Source organism: Rhineura floridana, chromosome 1 (genome assembly GCF_030035675.1).
Source record: "Rhineura floridana isolate rRhiFlo1 chromosome 1, rRhiFlo1.hap2, whole genome shotgun sequence".
NCBI lineage: Eukaryota > Metazoa > Chordata > Lepidosauria > Squamata > Rhineuridae > Rhineura > Rhineura floridana.
The window spans coordinates 307,665,788-307,687,460 of record NC_084480.1 but is presented as its reverse complement, the minus strand read 5'-3'; the positions used below and the strand labels follow the sequence as shown (position 1 = coordinate 307,687,460).

The 21,673-nt window shown below is 43.9% G+C and overlaps 1 protein-coding gene across 13 annotated transcripts in view; it reads left to right on the top strand.

The window, feature by feature from the left end:
• HHLA1 (HHLA1 neighbor of OC90) overlaps window positions 1-21,354 on the top strand; it is a 48,684-nt gene extending 27,330 nt beyond the window's left edge. For 6 of the 13 annotated variants that reach the window (XM_061607513.1, XM_061607507.1, XM_061607493.1 and 3 more), the window contains 5 exons: window positions 1,687-1,758; window positions 3,672-3,743; window positions 16,880-17,030; window positions 18,919-19,007; window positions 20,983-21,354. In XM_061607513.1, the coding sequence (XP_061463497.1) occupies window positions 1,687-1,758; window positions 3,672-3,743; window positions 16,880-17,030; window positions 18,919-19,007; window positions 20,983-21,026 (428 nt within the window). In that variant the 3' untranslated portion in view covers window positions 21,027-21,354. Of the gene's footprint in view, window positions 1-1,686; window positions 1,759-3,671; window positions 3,744-11,329; window positions 11,394-12,519; window positions 12,602-12,690; window positions 12,748-12,841; window positions 13,062-16,879; window positions 17,038-18,918; window positions 19,008-20,982 lie in introns of those variants that run through there. The other 7 variants (XR_009760402.1, XR_009760401.1, XR_009760400.1 and 4 more) reach the window with 7 other exon arrangements.
• The last annotated feature ends 319 nt before the right edge of the window (window positions 21,355-21,673 follow it).

Below are 21,673 nucleotides of genomic sequence, written 5' to 3'. Positions count from 1 at the left end.
AAATAAATGAAAGCCTTGTGTCACCTTAAAGACTAACAGTCTGTGCTTCTTTTGATGGGTGAAGTTCCTGTGGTCTCTCTAGTCCGTAGGGATGTTCAATTCAGTTTGCATTTAAAGCTGAACCTACCAAAATCACTCTTCCTGAAGCAATATGTGAACTGAAACGCAGCCATCCTTCCAAATTCACACTTCTTTGAATTTTGCAGTCCAATTCTTCAGCCAAGTAATGTGTACAAAAATGCATATATTAGGATAAAGTGTGCATAAAAATGCATGCATTTGTGGAAGGAGCATAAACAAATGCATTGTATTAGGAAAATTGTTTTGCAAAAATGTGTATGTTATATGCAAAAATGTGTGTATTAGGAGAAATTTGAACCAGAATGCTGATGAATTTTTATGAGGATCTTCTTTCTTTTTTTCTTCTTTGAAAATGAAACCTTAAACCAATGTGGAAAAGTGGAGAACTGAACATGGGAAAAACAGAAAATAACAGATCTTCTTGTCCCTGCTGGTGAATCATTGGCCTGAAAGCCAGAGCCACCCTATCACACATATTTTCTTGGTGCGCCGGCAACTTACCAGATTTACCAGCATTGGCAGTGACATTGGGGGGTGGCCAGGTTCCCAGTCACAAGGAGGCTTGTAAGCACATTCACCGGGATGCATGTGCAAGCCCCTTTCGGACCTTTATACCTACTAAACAAACAAAGGTCAGAAGTGGAAGGAGCATGCCCTATGATATTAGAGGCGGGGCTTAAATGTCCACCTCTTTCCACATCCCCCCCACATGTCTAGGCTGAATGCCTGAAGAGTGCTATTGTATAGTCAAAATAGGGATGTGATGGGGTTGCATGGGCTAACCCCCCTCACGATGCATCGAGTGGCCATGCACCCCTGCTGTCTGAGTGTCCAGCACATGAAAAAAGGGATTCATGTACTGACATACAGGTGTCGAGATTGTCCACACAAGGGAGGATCCTGGCTGCGACATGCACGTTTCAGAGAATTTTTTTTCTTCCTCTCTCATAATACTAGAACCTGGAGTCATCCAATGAAGGTGAATGTTGGAAAAGGAAAATACTAGTTAAATGATGGGATTTGTTGCCACAAGATGCAATGATGGCCACCCACTTTGCCAACCCATCAAATTCATGGACAATAAGGCAACTGATGGCTACTAGTCATAATGGCTGTCTACTGCCTCTCGTATCCGAGGGTGGTGTGTCTCTGAAATCCAGTTGCTGGTGGGCACAAGTGGGGGTTGTGCTGTTGTACTGATGTCCTGTTTGAGGGCTTCCTATGGGCATCTGACTAGTCTCTGTGACAACCGGATGCTGGACTAGATTGACCTTTGGTCTCATCCAGCAGGGCTCTTCTTAGTTATGTTATTAGGTGGAGGAGCACAATTATTGCAAATCTGGACTTGCGTAGAACTCTTTCTTCTCATGTTTGCCAAGCCTTGCAGGGTGGTGGCCACTAGGTTCACCAGCAGGGGGTGGGGCTAGCCTGTGTAGACCTGCAGCCCCACTTCACACATCCTTTGAGTTCAAGGGGCATCTTCTCAAACCCTCCTCACTTGCTTGAAGAACCTGCATAACATATTGTTGTGAAATCCTTGTTGCCAGATGTGTGATCCTCCTTGTCCTTGTAACTGAGGATTCTGACATCTTTCTGCTTCTCTAGCTGAACCCTATATATTATTGACACGGCCATCTTCTTCTAAAAGAACCAAACGACCTCACCAAATACTGACAGGTGAGCTTATTTTGCATTATGGGGCGGGGTGGGAAGAAACCCACAACATTTCAATATATATTTGCACTTGCAAATTCCTTAATGATGGAAGGCACGATTAATTCTCAAACAGCTATGCTCAAACCCAACCTTTCTGTTTATATTTTCAAGGGATAGGTCAAAGGTTGATACCGGGATGGGGGAGACAGGGTGGACTGTGAGTCAGTGGAAAATGCATGCTTTGCACGTAGGAATGGGGAAGACATTTGATTTTGTTTGTGTTTGAAAGAGAAACTACCTTATTTGCACATGGACCAATACACAAAACAAAACACAGGTATCCTTTGGAATTTGCACTTCTCTGAATTTTGTGATGCAATTCTCCAACCAATGTGTACAAAAATGTATATGTTAGCAGAGAGTGTGCATAAAAATGCATACAATGCTGAACATAAATGTATGTATTAGCAAAAATGGTTGCAAAAATCTGTACATTAGTCAAAATGGCATACAGAAATGTTAAAAAAAGAACAAATTCACACCAAAATGCTGGACAATTTTCATGAGGATTTTTTTTAAAAAAATGCCAATTACTGCAGAAATGTAAAGAACTGAATGAGATACTAAAATTGACAGATTCATCCTGCCCCATTTACATGTAGAAATCCACAGGTTTAGGGCATGATCCTGCTCTTTGTGTATGGAGATTGGGGTGCAGAAGCTCCTGCTCCCATAGCAATATCCTTCTCATTGCTTTTGACTACCTTCCTTTCCTGGATTTCAGGTTCTCCTCACATGCATCTACTCTACATGGGGAACTACATTTCCTTGTCAAGATCCAATGTATCTGAAAACACAGCCATATAGGAGGGGCAGGCTGGATGAGTCTTTGCAGAGGGTGCTGATTGCCTGGAAAAGTTGCATATGATCAGTACCCTCAGCAAAGAGCCACATGATCTTCCCTGCTCATGTGGTTGGGTCACTTGTCTCATTCTGCAGGATCAGATCACCAAAACAAAACGTTCCATGAAGATGCATGTGGAGGGCATCCTTCAGACAGGGGAGAAGATCACTATCATTATAGTAGAATGTCTAGAGGTACATTGGGGGGGAAAACCCTCAATTTGGTTATCTCATAATGAAGTTAATTTTGGTTATGTGTGTAAAAAAATGAATTGGAAGTGGTTGTGTGAATGGTTCTTTAGGGCTAGGATGGAGGTCTGTGGCAAACGAAGAGAGGTGGCTCCAGTGTCAGTGGGAGAGTGACTCTGCTCTGACTTTTAATCCGATCCTCCAAGGAGCTGTCCAAGGTGCTGTGTGATGTTGGGAATAGGTTTCAGCACCTTGGACAGCTCCTTGAAAGTTTGGGCGAAAACCTGGAGTGGATTCACTGCCTCATTGACATCGGAGCCACCACACTCTGCTGCCTGTGGCCCTCCAGACTCCAGATGGCAGCCAATCCCATCAGCCCCAGATGGCATGGCCAATGGTCAGGGATGATGGGAGCTGTAGTCCAGCAAAATCTGTATGGTGCTAAAAGATTTTATATGCTGCATTGTCTGCTTCTGCACATAAAGAGGTCATCATACCAATGTGATTCTTCTGCCTTGTTAATCCCCTGTGTAGAGGCTGCCATGTCATAGCATGATGGTCTTCACAATAGCTACCAGGATTTAAAACCCACCCTCCCAAGCTGAAAGTGTGGCCATAGCTTCTCTATCATGTTAGTTATGACTATAGAGTGGCACAGAATTTTAAATGAATACAGCACAGGGTAGAGGACTAGCCTGCTCTTCACAGTGAGGCATCCTCAGATACTTAGACTATAGCAGCAATCCTATGTGGATCCTACTTTTAAGCATAATATATAATCATATATTATATAATCCACCCTTTGCTGATCTTTAATGTTCTGTTCCTCCTTTCACTGGCAGGCAATGTGCCTCTACCTGCACTGTCTCTACCACCACCACAAAGGCCTGGCATCTTAGTAAAGGTGCATTCAAGTAAGTACCTATATCTTGTACAAGACTGCTATAAAATGCGGACCTATGTGATATATGTGTGATGACTACCAGACTGAGGCTTGGATGATATTCAACTAAATTCTCCTTGCATACTGGGGTTCCCCCCTGCGTGCCTTGTGTCATCCCCAAATGGAGGGTTGGGAGAATACCTAGAACAGATTTAGAGGGCATACAAGGGGGGAGGAGAGCAGGAAAATGTTCTGTTGTGCAAGGAGAAATCAGAACATTTGCCTTTAATACTAAATTGAATACAGCCCCAAACAATGAATGCACATGACTTCCCTCAAAGAATCCTGGGAACTGTAGTTCACCCCTCACACAGCTACAGTTCCAAGCAGCCATAGTCTACAGTTCCCAGGATTCTTCGGGAGAAGTCATCTGCTTTAAATGTGTCTTAAATGTATGATGTGTAATATATACAGAACATGTTTGTTTGCTGCTGTGTGTATGAAATGAAACCTTTTAAAAATGAATTCCTATAGCTTTGTTTAGTGTAGACCCTCCACCTCTTCTCTCAGCATCAGAAATATTCAAAATTGCAAATGCTTCGTATTCAATATTGTTTAGGGATACTAAAAATGCACTATGTTTCTCATGCTTCAGCTAATCAATCTGTGATAATGAATTTTCCCCAGGCTGCAAAACTAGGCGTGTTTCAAGTAATGGTGTGCTTCAGGGCTGTCCAGCTGCAGAAGGAAAACCAAACCAGCATGGGACAGGCTGCAAGCTTGCTTTCCATTGCCCATGGATTTGGCAGGGAAATGGTGCTTGGGCCAATCTGGTGTGCAGGAACTGTGCACCACCTCCCCCTTTGACTGCACAAAAAGCTTCCCGGCTTCTGCCTCCTCAACTGAGCCTGAAGGGCTTGAAGGAAGCAGGTTGTGTTGAAACACCATCATAATATTTCTTCTTTAAATGCCTTAAAAACGCATAGGATCTGTAGTAAAGTTGTTGGGGGGTGGGGTGAGGCAGACCAAACAGAAAACAAGAGGAACTCTTTGGATAAATGCAGAGTAAGCCTTTTGCAACTTATGTCCCCAATGGCATATGGTTGGAGATTTTGTGCTGTTGGGTGTGTTCAGAAGGGACCATAGCTCAAGGCAGAGCTCACGGTTTGCATGCAGAAGGTCCCAGGTTCAGTCCATGGCTTCTGCAAGTAACAAAGGATCAGGTAGCTAGTAGTGATGAGAAAGAGAGCGAGGTCTGCTGGAGAGGCACTGAAAGCAAGTGTAGACAATACTGGATAGGCAAAGTGACCTGGTACGAGGCAGCTTCTCGTGTTCTTAATAGCATCCTTCCTACCTGTACGCATCAGATTATTATAAAGGGCTTTGGCAGTAGCAGCTGGTGCCCATTAGGACTGGTAGGGCGGAAGGCAGGGAGACCAACTGGTAGAGCCAGAGCCAGTGGCAGATGAAGCCAGCTAATTCCAGTTTTGCCTCTATCCTCCTCCCTGCTGAGCTCTACAATGGGCCACACTGAGACTAAGGAGGAGGAACCTGGCAGGCAGAGCCACCTCCTGGATTGGTTGTAAGAAAGAAGACAGGCAGGTGGCAGCTGGCTGAGAGTAAACTGAGGTTGGTGAGGCAGTGTGCCCCGTTTGCCCGAATAGACGAGCCTCTGCTGGCTTTGGGGAGCACTTTCTTCTCTTGGTCACAGTGAACTTCCATTGTGCGTGTACATCAGATTGTTAAAGCAGTCAAGGGATAGAGGAGACGTGATGCCTGCCCCAACCTTTCTCAGCTTGCTCGACAAATGCCCTGCCCTTGCAATCCCTTGGTCCCAGGCTATGGCCTGAAGGGACATGAGGCCAGCACCCTGCTGAAGCTAAGCAGGGTCAGGTCTGGTCGATGCCTGGATGGGGGACCGCCTGGGAAGCATATGCAAGCCGCCTTGGGTTTCTCTCATGAAAAGAAAGGTGGGGTATAAATGAAATAATAAATAAATAAATAAATCCTAGGCAAGCGATACAGATGATGTTTGTGTCAAGTCCTTGGCAAGCTGCTGTGCATTTGGGCCATGGCCATCTCACTGATTTAACATTAAGATATTGCACAGATTATATGAATGTAAGTTTGGCAGCAACTCTAGTTATAAATAGATTCAGAGGAAATCCCCTGTCTCCACCCTTGACTTCCATGGGCTTATCTAAACCTGTGCACAGAGCCTGTGGCATGCAAGCTGTACTTGTGTAGCCACAGTCTACACAACACCAGGGATGAGGATGGTTGGGTTCCTATCCATTTGAATTCCAACAGTCCAGTTTCCAGTACCAATCCACCATTTTTATTTTTGTTTTATTTTTGTTCTCGATGGTTTGTGCAATTGCCAATTTGCAGGGGGGTGTGTGTTTCCAGTGGAAAAAAATTAAGTAACTGCTAATGAAAATGCTTATGCTGTAGGCACTTGTTCCACTGAGTTAAATTCAGAATGAATCAGTTTAGAAGAAAGCTGATTAAGAAGACAATAATGTAAAATTCGGAGCAGATTTTTTTAAAAATACCATGCTGATGACAGTCATGACCCGCCACAATAAATCAATGCCAGTCCAAAAACAATGTGGATTTTTGGATTATATCAAAATCCGTTAATATATCTGATTTAGCAAATATTCTCCCCTATCCCTATACAATACAATACCAGTACTAAAGATAGAGATATACTTGAGGTTGTGCTGGCTTCAGTGCATTTCCAGCCCTATTTTCTGAAGTCAGAGACACACAACACTAGTCAAACTCTACCCCCTTTTACTCCAAAACCTGGGGAAATACGGCTTCAGTGCATTTCTGTGAGAAATCGGCTTCACACAGAAATCGGAACGGTTTGGTAGATTGACTCTTTGTGGCTTTGTGGTGTGTCCAATGAAAACACTTTGCTATAGGGGCAGGCAGAGTCAGTGATTGGCCCAACTCTTTGCCTGGGCCGTCCTAAAACATCCGAGATCAGCAGTGGGGTATGGAAATGTGTCCAGCCGTGGGCAAACGTGTTTTTAAATTGAAGCCAGAGAAAACGGTCTGGCTGCTGTTGAAGCAGCTATCCTGTCTGCAGTCTAAGGCTCTCTGTGCAGATTACGATGAGCGGGGGTAGGGAGCCTTGTGTGTGTGGGGGCTGAATGCAGCCCTCCAGGTCTCACTATTTGGCCCTCGGAACTCTCTGTAGCTCACACCCCTCACTGGTACTTGCTTTCCTGGATGGAGGATCAAGAGGGGAGAGTGTGTGTAGAAGCTGGCCTACTGTACAAAGGTGAACTTTACATTTGCTCCGCCTGCTTGTGCATCTGGCCGCACTTACCACTGGCATGAAAACAAATGCCCCTCTGGCTGAAAAAGGTTCCCCCCCCCCCCACACACTGTTCTTGTGATTATAACTGGTTTTAAACTATTTTTAATGTTGTGTTTTAAATTGTCAGCACCTGCCCTGGAACCTTCTGATGAATGTCGGGTAATAAATCTAATGATAATGATGGTGATATCATCATCATCAACAACAATTAAAGATAGGTGAGGGTGATCGGCAAATACACCCAGGAAAACCACCCCAACCATGGCAAGGGAGGATTACAAGGCTCTTGAACTCTGTGGAATCCGGTTTCCATTAAATCCACGGGCTTGCTTGAAAATGGAGAGGAACAGGCTGTGTGTAGATGTAATGGCTTTTCTGACTGCATTCTTGAATGGGCTGAACTCCAAGGCTCACATTCCCCTCAGGATACCTTCACAAGGTGTCCCCTTTGGCAACATCTTCCCTCTGTACCATCTTTTTGTCACAATGGGACACAGTGTTGCTCACAAGCCCAAATCCTTAAGGTGGGAGATTCTGTTTCAAGCCACTGAGTGAACTTTAACTTGATCCTCCTATCTAGGGCTGCCTGCTTTTTTCCCCCTGGCAAGGTTCCTGTGACATTAATGCCTGCAGAGCAAAGAAAAGTTCAACGGGTACAGTTGACACAACTACCCTACCTGTGCCCATATTGGTGTGCTGATGGCTTGCACTGTTGCTTGGAGCTCTTGCTCCCAGCTCTGCTCACCATGTCCAAAGTAGGACTGAGCACAGAAGCAAGCACTGAGGGCGGAACACACTTTGCACAATGCAGGAATATTGATGCTGGCACAGTAGGCTAGTGTGCACACCGTGAAGATTTGGTTAAGTTGCATGGTTCCTGATGCTAAACTCATGCAAGGATTAGTGCACATGAAGTCACTGGACCATCTGATCTCCCTGCCCCTCCAAGAAGCATGAGCAGCAGCTAGAGCGGTGCACACATGGCCTCTTGAAATCATCCACCCTGTTTGTAAACAGAGAAATGCTGGGGGCAATTTCACCTAATTTATTCAGCAGGTGAGAAATTATTCAACAGTTTCCTGGGGCAGGGATCATCATTAGCAGTGGCAGCAGGACATCTTTTTCCTAAGATGGTGGTGGGGTGCCTCAAGCCTGGAGCCTGGATGCGGCCCTCCAGACCTCTCTGTCTGGCCCTCGAAACTATCCCTGGGCCACGTACCCTCCCCAGCCACACGCCTCCCCCCCAGGCCTCAGTGTCACTCCTCAAATGTTTTTGCTTGGCTGATAAATGTCCTTGAACTTTGATGATAACTCTGGTTTGCCTGGATGGAGGATAGAGAAGTTGGTCTGTGTGTGTGTAGAAACTAGTCTATTGTTGTTGTTATATGCCTTCAAGTTGATTATGACTTATGGCGACCCTATGAATCAGCGACCTCCAATAGCATCTGTTGTAAACCACCCTGTTCAGATCTTGTAAGTTCAGGTCTGTGGCTTCCTTTATGGAATCAATCCATCTCTTGTTTGGTCTTCCTCTTTTTCTACTACCTTCTGTTTTCCCCAGCATGATTGTCTTTTCTAGTGAATCAAAGGTAAAAATAGCATTCATATCTCCACCTCCCTTTTGCCTCTGACCCTGCCCACCACTAGCACAAAAAATAAGGGTTTTGATGGTTGTTTCACTGCTGCAGCTGCCTGACCACCACTTTACACCCTCCACAGTGCCCGGAAGCAAGTGTTGGTTCCTGTGCATGGGGGTGTGGGGAGAATGGCAAGTCACAAAAAATGGTGGAGAAAATTGAAAGAAAATTCTCCAGAAAATGGCCTTCTTTTACTGCATGGCGGTGGGGGAGGATGGAATGGGTAAAAAAAAGAAAAATCTCAGAAAAGCATCCTCTGAGAAATTTTAGCTCAGCTCTGTCTGTGACAGTTTATGGTAAGGTTCTCAGAAACATACCTACTATGAACTCCTATAATGAGTTCTTAGTGCTAGTCCATTCCCTTGATACATTGTTTATGTGATACACTTGCAATGCTAAGATCTCGTTTTACAAATTTCTAGACCATATGATCCAGGGCTGGCTCCAGGAATGCCGGGGCCCTGGGCATCAGCTTGCTCTGGGCCCCGGCGTGTCTCCTGACTTTTACTATTGCCATTGACCAAGATGGCGGTGGCGGTTTCCCTAAGGGGATGAAGCTTCCACCACCATCTTTGTTGATGGCACACATGCGTGCTACGTGCGAGCATCTCTGTCATCAACTAAGATGGTGGCAGGGGCTTCAGTACCTTAGGAAAACCGCGGCCTCCATCTTTGTTGAGGGCAACGGTAGAAGACAGCAGACAGGTAAGTGGGGAGATGTGAGGGGGCTGCGGATCACAGAAGGGAGCGGAGGGGCGGCAGAGGGGCCCCCTGTAGTTCCAGGGGCTGTCAGGCCAGTGCCTAACCTGGCCGCCCTTTAGAACTGGCCCTGATATGATCACATATGGAGATATGTGTCAATGTGTTGATTGTGCATGTGGAAGGCTTAAAGCAGACCTACCCTTTTGCCCATTGTGGGCACAATAAGATTGTCAACTTGGATTTGCTTGTGACATGTGTGGAATTAGCATAATATTCTACTAATCTGGATTTCCTCCCCCAACACAACAGTCATGGGGAGGAGACGTCAGAAAATGCTGGATTTGGCAAGCTGATCTTTATCATTACTGCTCCCTACAATATGTCAGCAAGACTTGAGTTTAAGTAGAGTTTCTTTTTAAAAAAAATAAAATAAAATCCTCAAAGCCAAACTTCTAAAATTGAGAAGTGAATCTGAAGTGAAGGTTTGACATTCAATCTGAATTCTGAAATGTATCTAAATGTTGGATTTTGGGGTTGGGTTGAGTGGAGGTAATCAGCTTCAGATCTGCTCTGCATGCAGCAGTTGAGGCCAGTCCATTAGGGTGAATGGAGCACTGACCCACCAACCTCAGCCTGCCCTCAGACAGCTCCACTACTTACTGCCCAGGGGGTGGCACTGCCTGTCAGCTTCTTCCTCCTTAGGCTCAGTGTTTCCCTTAGAGAACTCAGCAGGAAGGAAGATGGGGGCAAAATTAGAATGAGTTGGCTCTGCCTCTCATTGGCTCTGGCGCCACCTACTGTTGGCCTCCCTGCCTTCCACCCAACCAGCTCCACTTTACACCAGCCATCACTGGCAAGCATAATAGGAGAAACTGAAACTGCATTGAAGCTACTCAGTTGGAGCTACTGTCTTAAAAACATTGGCCATGTCCTAAACTTTTTCTAGACCTATTAACAGTACAGTCCTATTTGTGCACCCCTGAAATAAGCCCAAGCATCATCATTTTAAAAAAATAATGGGTACAATCCAGACAAATCTAGCCATTCAAATCAATGAGATTAAAGCTGTAACCCTATACTCACCTTCCCGAGGTTGCACACAAGATTTTTACAGTGTCCAAACAATGACATACTCATTGGAATGACATCCCATACCTCACCCTCCTCGTTTAAACCAGATTTACCATTTCCATGTTGTTGTTTTTAAACGTTTTAGATTTTCCGTGGAAATGGTAAACCAGATTAAAAGGGGAAATAATGTGGGATGCCATTTTAGTGAGGACAGCATCCCCTGGATGTTGCACAATGCATGCATGCATGCATGAGTAGCATCAAGTTTACAATCAACTACAGCGTGGAAGTGCTCTTAATCCCAGGAAGGTGCATGCAGGATATGGACTACAACCTTATTTATATATATATGATTTATATATATATGATTTATATATATGATTTATATCCCACCCTTCCTCCCAGCAGGAGCCTTAATCTCACTGATTTGTAAAGGGAAGAAATGAAGCATGTGTTTTAAGTTTCTCATTGGAATCTAGGGTTCTTCAGTATGCAGGATTTGGCTGGATTGTGCCTTGAAAAACAAATGACTGCAACTTGGAAATGCGATTACATTATTTTAGTGCTGTAGCTATGAAGAGCTAAATTGTGGCATGGAACTCATGAAGAAGAAATTTGATTCAGTTTGCATTTAAAGGCAAATCGACCAAATTGGGAAATACTTTCCAAAACAATACGCAAACTAAAACACAGCTGCCCTTCTGAATCTGCACTCACCTGAATTTTGTGATGCTATTCTCCAGCCAAACTTTGCTTACAAAAATGTGTATATTAGAGGTAATTCTATTAATGTGTACAGTAATCAAAACCACATACAAAAATGTGCCTATGAGGAAAAAATCCACACTAAAATGCTAACAAATTTTCATGTAGATGTTTGCAAGTTGCTCCAGAAATATGGAGAACCAAAAAGATAGGAGAAATGAGCGACGGAGAGAGCCAAAATGAATAGATCCTCCCATTCCTACTCATAAGCACCTTGTGCAGCAACAAGTTGTGGGATGACCAGAGAGAAGCAGGGGTGTCGCTTTGCCTCCTGCTTTCCAGCTGAACAGACTACTGATGAAGCAACACAAAGGGCACAGAAAGCTGCATAGGTTCGGCAGTGTCACTGGAATGGCACTTTCTCATTGGATAGCTGGTGACAGAGCACATGCTTTGCACGCAGAATGTTCTCAGTTCACCCCCAGCCATCTCCATTTTAAATGGACCTCACGTAGCAGGACTAGGAAACGTCCTCCCTGCTTGAGACCCTGGAACAGGGGTAGCCAACATGGTGCCCTCCAGATATTGATGGACTCCAACTCCCATCAGCCCCAACCAGCATGGCCAACGATCGGGGTGATGGGAGTTGCAGTCATGTTAGCTACCCCTGCACTAGAGAGTCAAAGAAAAAAGAACTGGGTTAGATGGATGGACTCTTGTTTTCATTCAGTATTAAGCAAGAGTGGGAACTCTCATGGGTCAAATGCAGTCCCCCAGGATTCTTTGTCTGGTCTTTGGAACTCTTGCCAGGCCACATTTTTCTTTGGTCTGGTCCATGCCCTCCTCGAGTGCTTTTGCCTTGCAGGAATATGTCCTTGAACAGTGATAATGCCTCTGGTTGCGTGAATGAAGAATGGCCACATGTGCCTGGAGGCATAGAAATGACTGGCTTTCACAGGGCTAGAATGTAACCCACTGTACAAAATTAAGAGCTATTGCTTCACAGCACTGTTGCCTTTGACCCTGCCCACCATTGACATGTGGTCCTTGGAAAGTGTCCCCAAGGGAATGCGGCCCTTGGACTGAAAAATGGTCCCCATTCCTGGCATAAAAGCAGCTTCATATGCCTTGTGGCACACTTTCTGGTGTCAAGCCATCCCTCCTTGTAGTTTCAAAATGAGGGTGGAAAATGTTAGTTGTGAATAGCAAGTCACTGAAAACAACTGAAGGCTACCAAAAACAAAATGGCAGACCATAGGAAAGTGGCACATGAGATAACAGGATGGCAGGGCGAGTTGCCATTTCAGGCTTTCAAAGTTCTGTGTGTGGGACATCACCTTTGCAACTTCCACTCTAAGCAGAACGTCGGTCTTAAGCCTCAGGGAGACAAAAGCAAGGATGGAAAAGTCTTCCCCCTCCATGTCTGGAAACAATAGCAAGGTAATCCATTGTCTTCTCCTTGATCCTTTTGGCTTTCGTCCACTTAAAACATACATTTTGCTCACCTGAACACGACTCTTTCTTCCAAGTAGGTGATGAGGCATGGAGACCTTTGAGAAGAATGAGGATGCTGTCCCTGGAAGAAGGTAGAAATCCAGTGTGATCATTCTCAGCCTCTAAGAACATCCTCTTCCCTTTATTTTTTTTTTTAATAATCTGTTATCTCTGGTTTCTCTACAGGGGCATAAAGAAACGATGGGATAGGCATGGTACCAGGCATCTGGTTACCCATGCGATGAAGTTGCTTCTAAAGGGTATAAAGAAAGTGAACACTCCACTTTTTGGATAAACAATTCTTCCCCGAAAAGCATCTCTGGGCTCCAGATCCTGACTGTGATGGAACAAAAGACCCATCTTCCAAGCCATCATCCCAAAGGAAAATTATTTTGCAGAAGGAGAGAGAGAGAGATTGCATTTATCATATTTCTTTAATCCATTCATATTAAAAAAATTAAACCAGTCATGTTTGTCCTTTGTTTCAGAAGCGTCTTCCTTCAGTGGTAAGAGACTAGGCTCTGGCTTCTATGGTCCTAGGGTATGGTCTGAAGGCACATGAGGCCACCACCTTGCTGTAGCTAAGCAGGTCTGGGCCTGGCCAGTGCCTGGATGGGAGACCACCTGGGAACCACAGGTATGCTGCCCTAGGTTCCATGATGGAAGAAAGATGGGATATACATGTAAGAAAATAAATGAATATGTTCTCATTTCTGTTGGCTTGCCCATGAAGAAGCTACTATTATTATCATTATTATTTAATAATTTATATACTGCTTAATTGCCAAGGCAGCTTCTAAGCAGTTTACAGGTTATGGCTAATTACTTTCAGTCTAAGAAACTGTCATTAAAACGTCTCTTGTATGTTGCCCATGAATGCTTAGATTGCAATCCTGCAGTATGAAAATTTGGAGGGGCTGTCTATTGACTTCAAAAGGACTAGCGGCCTGTTCTTAAACCTTTTTATTTTGGTTTACCTGCCTGCAATGTGGACACAAAATTACAGTCTCTGATGCTGGACTTGGTACAGTGGTCAGTCTACCCTTTTAAAAAAAAAAATCACAATTTTTCTATTCCATCTCTGCTCCAAGAAGCTCAGTCCACCCTACCACTCATTTCATCTTTACAACATCCCTGTGGGGTAGGGTAGGGTAGGTTAAGAAATAATGACTGCTCCACACAGTGTACTTTGTGGCTGAGTGGGGAAAACTGTGGACAGGAAAATGAGTGGGTGGGAGGCTAGGGTGACTTTAAAGGACAGGATTCCATTTTGCTGGCTATCTCGCCCAGCTCTTAAAGAAGTTTTGTGGCTGTCTCTTTGAAGATGACAGCAGCTTTATTTCTCTGCCATCAGTGCATGCCATTTTGTATTAAATTCATGGCAGCCTCCGACAACTCAGGTGTATGTCAACAGTGCTTCATTACTCTTTGGGTAACCTCCCTAACCTGTCCGATCATGTAACACAACCAAAGCCATAAAGAATGCAAGGCATTGGATGGGTGGGGAGAGATCCAGTTACCCTGTCCAAAGAGATTACGGCTAAGAGAGCTTGTAAAAATGTACAGTTGACTCTTGATTTCAGATGCATAGCCAAATCAGCTCCAGTAGCAGCAAGGCTCCCTATAGAACAGGGAAGGCGTTGGATATGTCAAAACACAAATATGGTCATTTTTCCTTTGGGTTAGCAGGACTTTTTGGTATCTCTTGAAAATGATCACTGGAAAGTGATCACCTTTGGACTGAGATGATGAGGCACTCTCAGCCTGATGTCGAAGTGGCCGTGCATGATGTTGGCTGCACTTCTTTGCCACATCAGTGTTGCCCTGAGTAGGGGACAGGGAGACCTGATCAATAGTACAGAAGCAGGCTTGCATGACTTGTGACCCACCAAGTGAAAAGCCACCTATCAGTAGAAATGCTGGGAAATTCTGACAAAAAGAGAAATGGGAGTAGAAATTGCCAGTGTTTCTTATTTGTCCCATGTCCAGAATGGAAATCAATCCAGCAAATATGATTGGTATTTGCTGCTGTTGTTTTCAGTCCACAAATGATGTATAATGATGCATAATTGGTGACTTCCCCCCCCAGCTTGCATTGTGTTTTCTTTGCAATTGAAATGAATGGTGTGGAATAACCATAGTATAATAATAATAATAATAATAATAATAATAATAATAATATTTTAATTATATGAATTTTTGCTATAGCAGACAGCAAATTAAATAATGTAGTTTTTGTCAAAAGCTGTAGTGGAACAGAAAAAGCATTGCATGTGATGAATTTGGAACAGAACAGAATTTGATGCCTTTTTGCATCCCTACCTATCAGTCACGTCCAAGCTGCCCATCATCCAAAACTGATCAGGATGGCCCCAGAGGGACGTCACTTGGTGACTAAACATTCAGGGGTGTCATGGAGAGGGGGGCAGCCAATCCAAGGGAGATTTCTTGGTGACATCACTAGGGGGAAGCCAATTATAACAAAACCCAGTCAGTAGAGATAGGTGAGATTGTTGCTAAAATCAAACTTGGCACCAGATTTCCCCATAGTTTGCACTTGTGCTATCTTTGCGGACTGGTCCTGAATACAGCAAACTTCCGCAGCTTTTCCAGACACTGGATTTTTTTCCCAACCACATCAAATATAACAATATTATTATCATTGTATTCCCTGTGCTGTGTTGCTGTGCTAAGTGAAACTGACCAGCATGGGTGCTAAGGTGAAGCTGACTAACATGAGTCTTTGGTTTGCTAATGTTAAGCTGATCTGCATCTTTGCTTTACTAACTAAAACTGACCAGCATAGGTCTTTGCTTGTCTAAGGTGAAAATGACCAGCATGGGTTTTTGCTTTGCTGAGGTTAAACTGATCAGCATGCATCTTAGCTTTGTTAATATGAAACTCACCCAGCAATTTGTCCTTTTCTTCCAAAGCTGTCGAATGGGGGTGGGAGATCCAATATGATGCAGAAGGAGGAAGAGGAGGAGGTGAAGTGGGGAGTGTAGATTGGGTGGGTGGGCAGAGGGCAGGGAGAAAGGAAAGCATTGTTAGAAATAATGCTCATGTTATCGTTATTTTTTTCTGGAAGGAAAGGATAGCAAGAAAATAATGAAAACAGACTGTAACTGCCTGCTAGTTTGGTGGAATGTGATCCGAATCAGCACCACCAGGTGGATCCCATCCAAAACAGCCAGCTTCTGCTTAAGAAAAACTGTAAACACACACACACACACACAGAGAGAGAGAGAGAGAGAGAGAGAGAGTGAATCTGGTGAGGAAAGGTACCTTTGGACTAAATACAGTAGAGAAGCTTCTAGAGCAGCCCCGCTGCTTTGGAATGTTATGTCTGTCTTCATCCCACACCAACAGACCACTTCTTTTTGATAAATTACAGACTTTGGGACTGTCAAAAAGTCACACTTCAGCAGTAGGTATCAGCCAGCTCAAAGGAATCCATACTAGAGTTCTTTCAGCCTTCCGCTTAGCAAGCCCTTAGAAGGAACATGAAGGAATGACACCCAGAATCCTTTGTCAATGTCTTGCTATCAAATTTGAAGAACCCCAGGAACATTAAGAAGAGCCCTGGATCAAACCAAAAGCTCATTTAGTCCTGCATTCTATACCCATAATAGCCAATGAGATGCCTGTGGGAAGCCCACAAGTAGAACATGAGTGCAATAGTCCTCTCCCATTGTTGTTGCCCGGGGATTAGTATTTTAGAGGCAGACCGCCTCTAATACTCACTGCTAGCCCTATTCTGCATGAATTTGTCTAAGCCACCCAAGTTGGTGGCTATCACTATCTCGTGTAGGAGCAACTTCCACTTTAATCATGCACTGTGTGAAGCGAGTACTTCCTGTTGTCTGTTCTGAACCTCCCACCATTCGGCTTCATTGGATGACAGATTCTAGTATTATGAAAAAGGAAGGAAAGCCTCACCCTGTCCACTTTCTCCACACCCTGCCTAATTGTATACACATCTATCATGTCCCCCACTCTTCTCATCTTTTTTCTAAGCTAAAAAGCCGCAAACATTACATCCATTCCTCATTGGGGAGTTGCTCCAGTGCCTTGATCGTTTCGGTTGCCCTTTTCTGCCATGCATTTCTCCTTCGCAAATAAACAGTTCAGTATGTCTGCAGGGGTCTTATGCGTTTGATATGTCCAATATACGAGACGACTGTCCACGACTGCTTTGAGATTATTTCCCCCCCCCCTTCCCAGGATGTCCACTGGCAATCAAGAAAGAGACCTCCATGATTACACCATCTGTCACGGTTCAAAAGATTCACCCATGCGTGTTGGAGTTGTGCAAGTTTTACCAGCAGTGCCTTTGCTCAAGGGACAGAAGATACTCAAGAGATGAAGCTATAAGGTAAAAGGTAGAACCTGTCTCACTCTGATTTTTTTTATGAGGGATGGGGAATGATAATTAAGTACATGAAGTTTGCATGGGAAAATTCAGACTTCAGACACTATTATAGCAAAGATTTGTCAACACCTGAAATTATGGATTCTTTTGGACATAGAAGTTTCTCTGCCCCCTTCCTCAGGAGCTCATTTCCTTTACCATGGCCAAGGCTGGCTATAAAAGGTGATACAAATGAGCATAAAATGAATTCCAGGTTTATCCAAGTACAGGATTACCGCAGCATTCATGTCTTGCCATTTGATGTTATGAAACGCCAAACCCACAGTTTACAACGGTGAAAATTCATGGGAGTCCATCCCAATGTTACAGTGCACTGTGCTTTAAGGAGCTCATTGACATCAACCAGCTTTAACAGACTTAGCTCTGTGTTGGATCATGGCTGTTGTGCTACACATTTGGCAGGATGCGTAGCTGCAGCTTTTTCTGCTGCCCAGCAATACTAGGGGATGGTCTGAAGGCATGTGAGGCCACCACCTTGCTGAAGCTAAGAAGGTCTGGGTCTGGTCAGTGCCTAGATAGGAGACTGCCTGGGAACCCCATGCAAGCTGCCGCGGCTTCTTTGATGAATCAAAGGTGGGGTATAAATGTAAATAAATAAGGGGCAGAGCAAGCCAACTCAGGGGTAGCAGGTGAAGGGGAGGCTGAAGGAGGAGGAGCTGGCAGAAAGCTCATGTGTAATTTTTAATTTTTTTAAAAAAAAATCCTTGTGAAACTGCATAGCATTTTAGTGCAAACTTTGCCTAATAAACACATTATGGAATGGAGCTGTGACTAATAGACACATTTTTGCAAGTTATTCCCCTTACATTTTGTTTGTTATTTTCACTCATTGTTTGGCTGGAGAACTGCGTCACAAAATTCAGAGAAGTGTGAATTTCAAAGGGTGGCTGTGTTTCGGTTCATGTATTGGTTTGAGACTCAACCCAAACCAACCCATTTCTTACTGAAATGCAACCATAATCAAACTTCTCTCCCATTCCCAGTACTGTTGTGCATACATAGAGTTCTTCCTCACATGGAGGGGGGTCTTCTGAGCCCCTTTGTGTAAGGGAGTGATTTGTGGGGGAAAAGGAACTAAAGATTGGTGATGAACTCTCTCTTGTTTCCCACTGTCCTTTAGTAACCAAACTCCACCTCATGCAGGAAACACAGAACTGAGAACCACACTGTGGGGAGAAAGCAGCCAAGTAGAGTTGTAGGGGGAACACTTCTCCTTGCCATTTTTATCTCCCATTGCCCCTCTGCTGAAGCACCTTTAACAGCTCCTTAAAAGTTGAAACTAAAACCCAGAGCGGATTCTGCTTCTCCACTTGACATGGAGCCACTGGCTGCCACTACGCTACATCACAAATGCAGATACCAGGGTTCCAAAACCTGTGCAGTTCAGCTTTGAGTTTAAATGTTGAAAGTTTAACTCCCCCTCCTCCAACCATCATGAAGCACACATTCAGAAGCATACCATCTGTGCCTTGGCTGGGGATTATTTTGCCAATTTTGGAAACGGGGGCACCAGTAAAGAACAGAGTGGACCCACCTTACTTTCCTTTGAAATCAATGAGAATTAAGAACAGAGCTAAGAGCTGGAGTTCTGTTGGTTTCAATGGTACCCAAATGAACCTGAATTTATCTGGATTGTGCCATGGGAATTCTGCACAAGAAAATTCTACCCCATTTCAAGACTGAAATGAGCACTGCAGCTTTTGTTGTTATGACACTGTCAATTGTGTGTGTGAATGTTCATTGGGAGATTTTGTGTTCTTCTGGAATGACTAGGTTAGGGCTTAGATGATAAATACACATATCCTATTGATCTTTTGATTCTGGTTAATAGTTTTAGGTACTGTATTGAAAACTATTCCTGGTTCTTGAAAAATGCAATATACATCTGTGAGAAAGTCAAGAGAACTGCTTATTCAAAGAGTAAGTAGATGTTCCACAGGGAGTTTCAGAATGTTTTCTTTCTCAAATATAATGGGACAAATCCTCATCCAGCTAGCAAGATTTGGTAGATCTGGCCTTCAACTATGCTGGAGCCAAACTCTGAAATGGGCAATGGGAAGTATCCAGACTATTGAAATCACTGGGACTTAGTTAGCCATAACTACTATTTTACACTGATTTCAATGGGACCTAAATTAATCCAGATGCAACTCAATGGTCTACTGGCTAGTAGCCATGGGAAGACTTTGAACTGGGTAGAAGACATACTAGCCTTCAACACATAGATCTGACATTCATCTCTTTTCCCAGGCACATCTGGCACCCAGATTTTCCCCCTTTCTCTCCCACTAGTGCAGTAAACCTGACTGGCACTTCTAACCTGAATTGCCTATGCCTGCCTCCCTTTCTCTTTGGCAAATTATTTCCCCTGTTTCTGGGATTACTTGACCACAATTGTGCATGCATTGATAATCTCAAAATTGGATTGCTGCAATGCACACTATGTGGGGCTATCCTTGATGTTGGCTTGGAGGCTGCAGCTAGGGTCGAAGGCAGCAGCTAGTCTACTCATGGGGACAAACTGCCACAGTCATTTAACACCTTGTCTGTAGAAGGTGTGCTGGCTGCCAATTTGCTGCCAGGCCAAATTCAAGGCTTGGATACTAACATATAAGACCGTACACTTGAGAGTTATTTGAGAGATCTTCTCTCTTATATTCCTAATAGGTCAGTGTGTTCTGCAGTTGATTTTCTCCTTGAAGTCCCTAAAATACAGAAACACACTCCACAGTAACTCAGAGGAGGGCTTCAATGAGGCTACCCCTTTTCTGTGAAATAGTATCCCTGTTGAGATATGATAGGTGCCCACTACTTGTATTTTCCAGAAGCGACTGAAGAATTTTGATTCTTTGTTTTGACAAGATTTTCCAGCTAGATGAAAAGGTCTCTGTATTTTCATTTTGTATTTTTTTTAAAAAAAACAACACCTATTTTTAGTTGTTGTTTCTGGTACTGTTTTTTAAACTATTTTAGTCATTCTTATGGTATGTTTGTAAATCATCTTGAGACTCTTGTGAGAGGCTCTTCATTAAACACCACCACCACCACAATACGAGGCAGGTTTACACAGAATGTGTTCAATGTGGCTTCCTGCCTGGTAACTTTGCCTAGGAACCAGAGCTTGGAAAAGGTACTTTTTTTGAACTACAACTCCCATCAGCCCAGTCCAGTGGCCATGCTGGCTGGGGCTGATGGGAGTTGTAGTTAAAAAAAAGTAACTTTTCCAAGCTCTGCGTAGGACTGCAGACTGAATAGACCATCATTCTATTCTGGAAGCAGGAAACAGGGGACTTTGGCTACTGGGTTTAAAAATAACTTGGGAAAATAAGAAGCTCTCTTATACTGAGTCAGACAATTGGTCCATCCAGCTGAGTATTGTCTGCTTTGATTGGCAGTCACTCTTTCAAGCATGGGTCTTTCCTTGACTTACCTGGAGATGCTAAGAATTGAACTTGGGACCTTCTGCCTGTACAGCAGATGCTCTGCCACAGAGCTATGGCCCTTCCCTTAATCATCTCACCCTCTAGTTCCCAAGCTTCACTTCCTTCCTTCTTCCCAGCTTTCTGCCTCTGAGCTCTGAGCAGAAGGACAGAAGGAAGGAGAGATGCATGGATGGCCTGGAACAAGAATCGCAGCCAAGCCCATTTTGCTCCTCGCCTTCCGAAGCGATTGTTTACGACTGGCAGACCTTGCTATAAATGTCTGAAACATTGCACTTTGCACATGCTCAAGACACTCAGCAGAGGGAGGAAGAGCCAAAGGGGAGTAGTGGGTGGAACCAGGATGGTTTTTTAAGGGTGCCAAGGAATCCACAATTTTGGCAGTATGAACCATCACTATATATTACTTAAATGCAAACTAGATTGTTAAGAGTTTCCCCCTTTTGTTTTTCCAGCTTTAAAGCAAAGATGCCTTGTGCGCATTTGTAAAGCTATTTAAAGCCCCAAGAGGAATCGTTGCTAACGAGAAGACTTGCACAAATGCTTAGGCTTCATCCCACTGTCCACTGCAAGAAATCACTGCTGGATAGTACTTAGGAGGAGGAGGAGTTTTTCCTTATAGTGGGGTAGAATCTTTTCAATTCCAGGTAATGATTAAATGAACTGTAATTATAGAAGGTGGAGCTCAAACAAGAATCTTAACTATAAAGATTTTTTTTTTTGCATATTGTACTTTATAAAGTGTATTCATTAGTCCTGTTAATGGGTGCATGTTGTGGATTGTTAACTGTAAAACCAGATCTGAATTAAAATAAACGTAAGAATTATATTGCAATGACATCTTGATTTTTTTAAAATATAAAATGGCATATATGTAATTGGATTGATAATAAAGGTATTGTGGGTTTCACAGCTCATACATACATGCGCGCTCAACATATGAAGAACCTGCCTTAACAATGGGTAGACCATTGGTGTATCTAGCTCAATATTATCCACCCAGAGTGGCAGCAGCTCTCCAGAGATTCAAGCAGGGGACTTTCTCAGCCGTGCCTGGAGATGCCACCGATTGAACCTGAGACCATCTGCATGCAAAGCAGATGCTCTGCCACTGAGTCATGACCCACTCCCTGGGACTGCGGCATC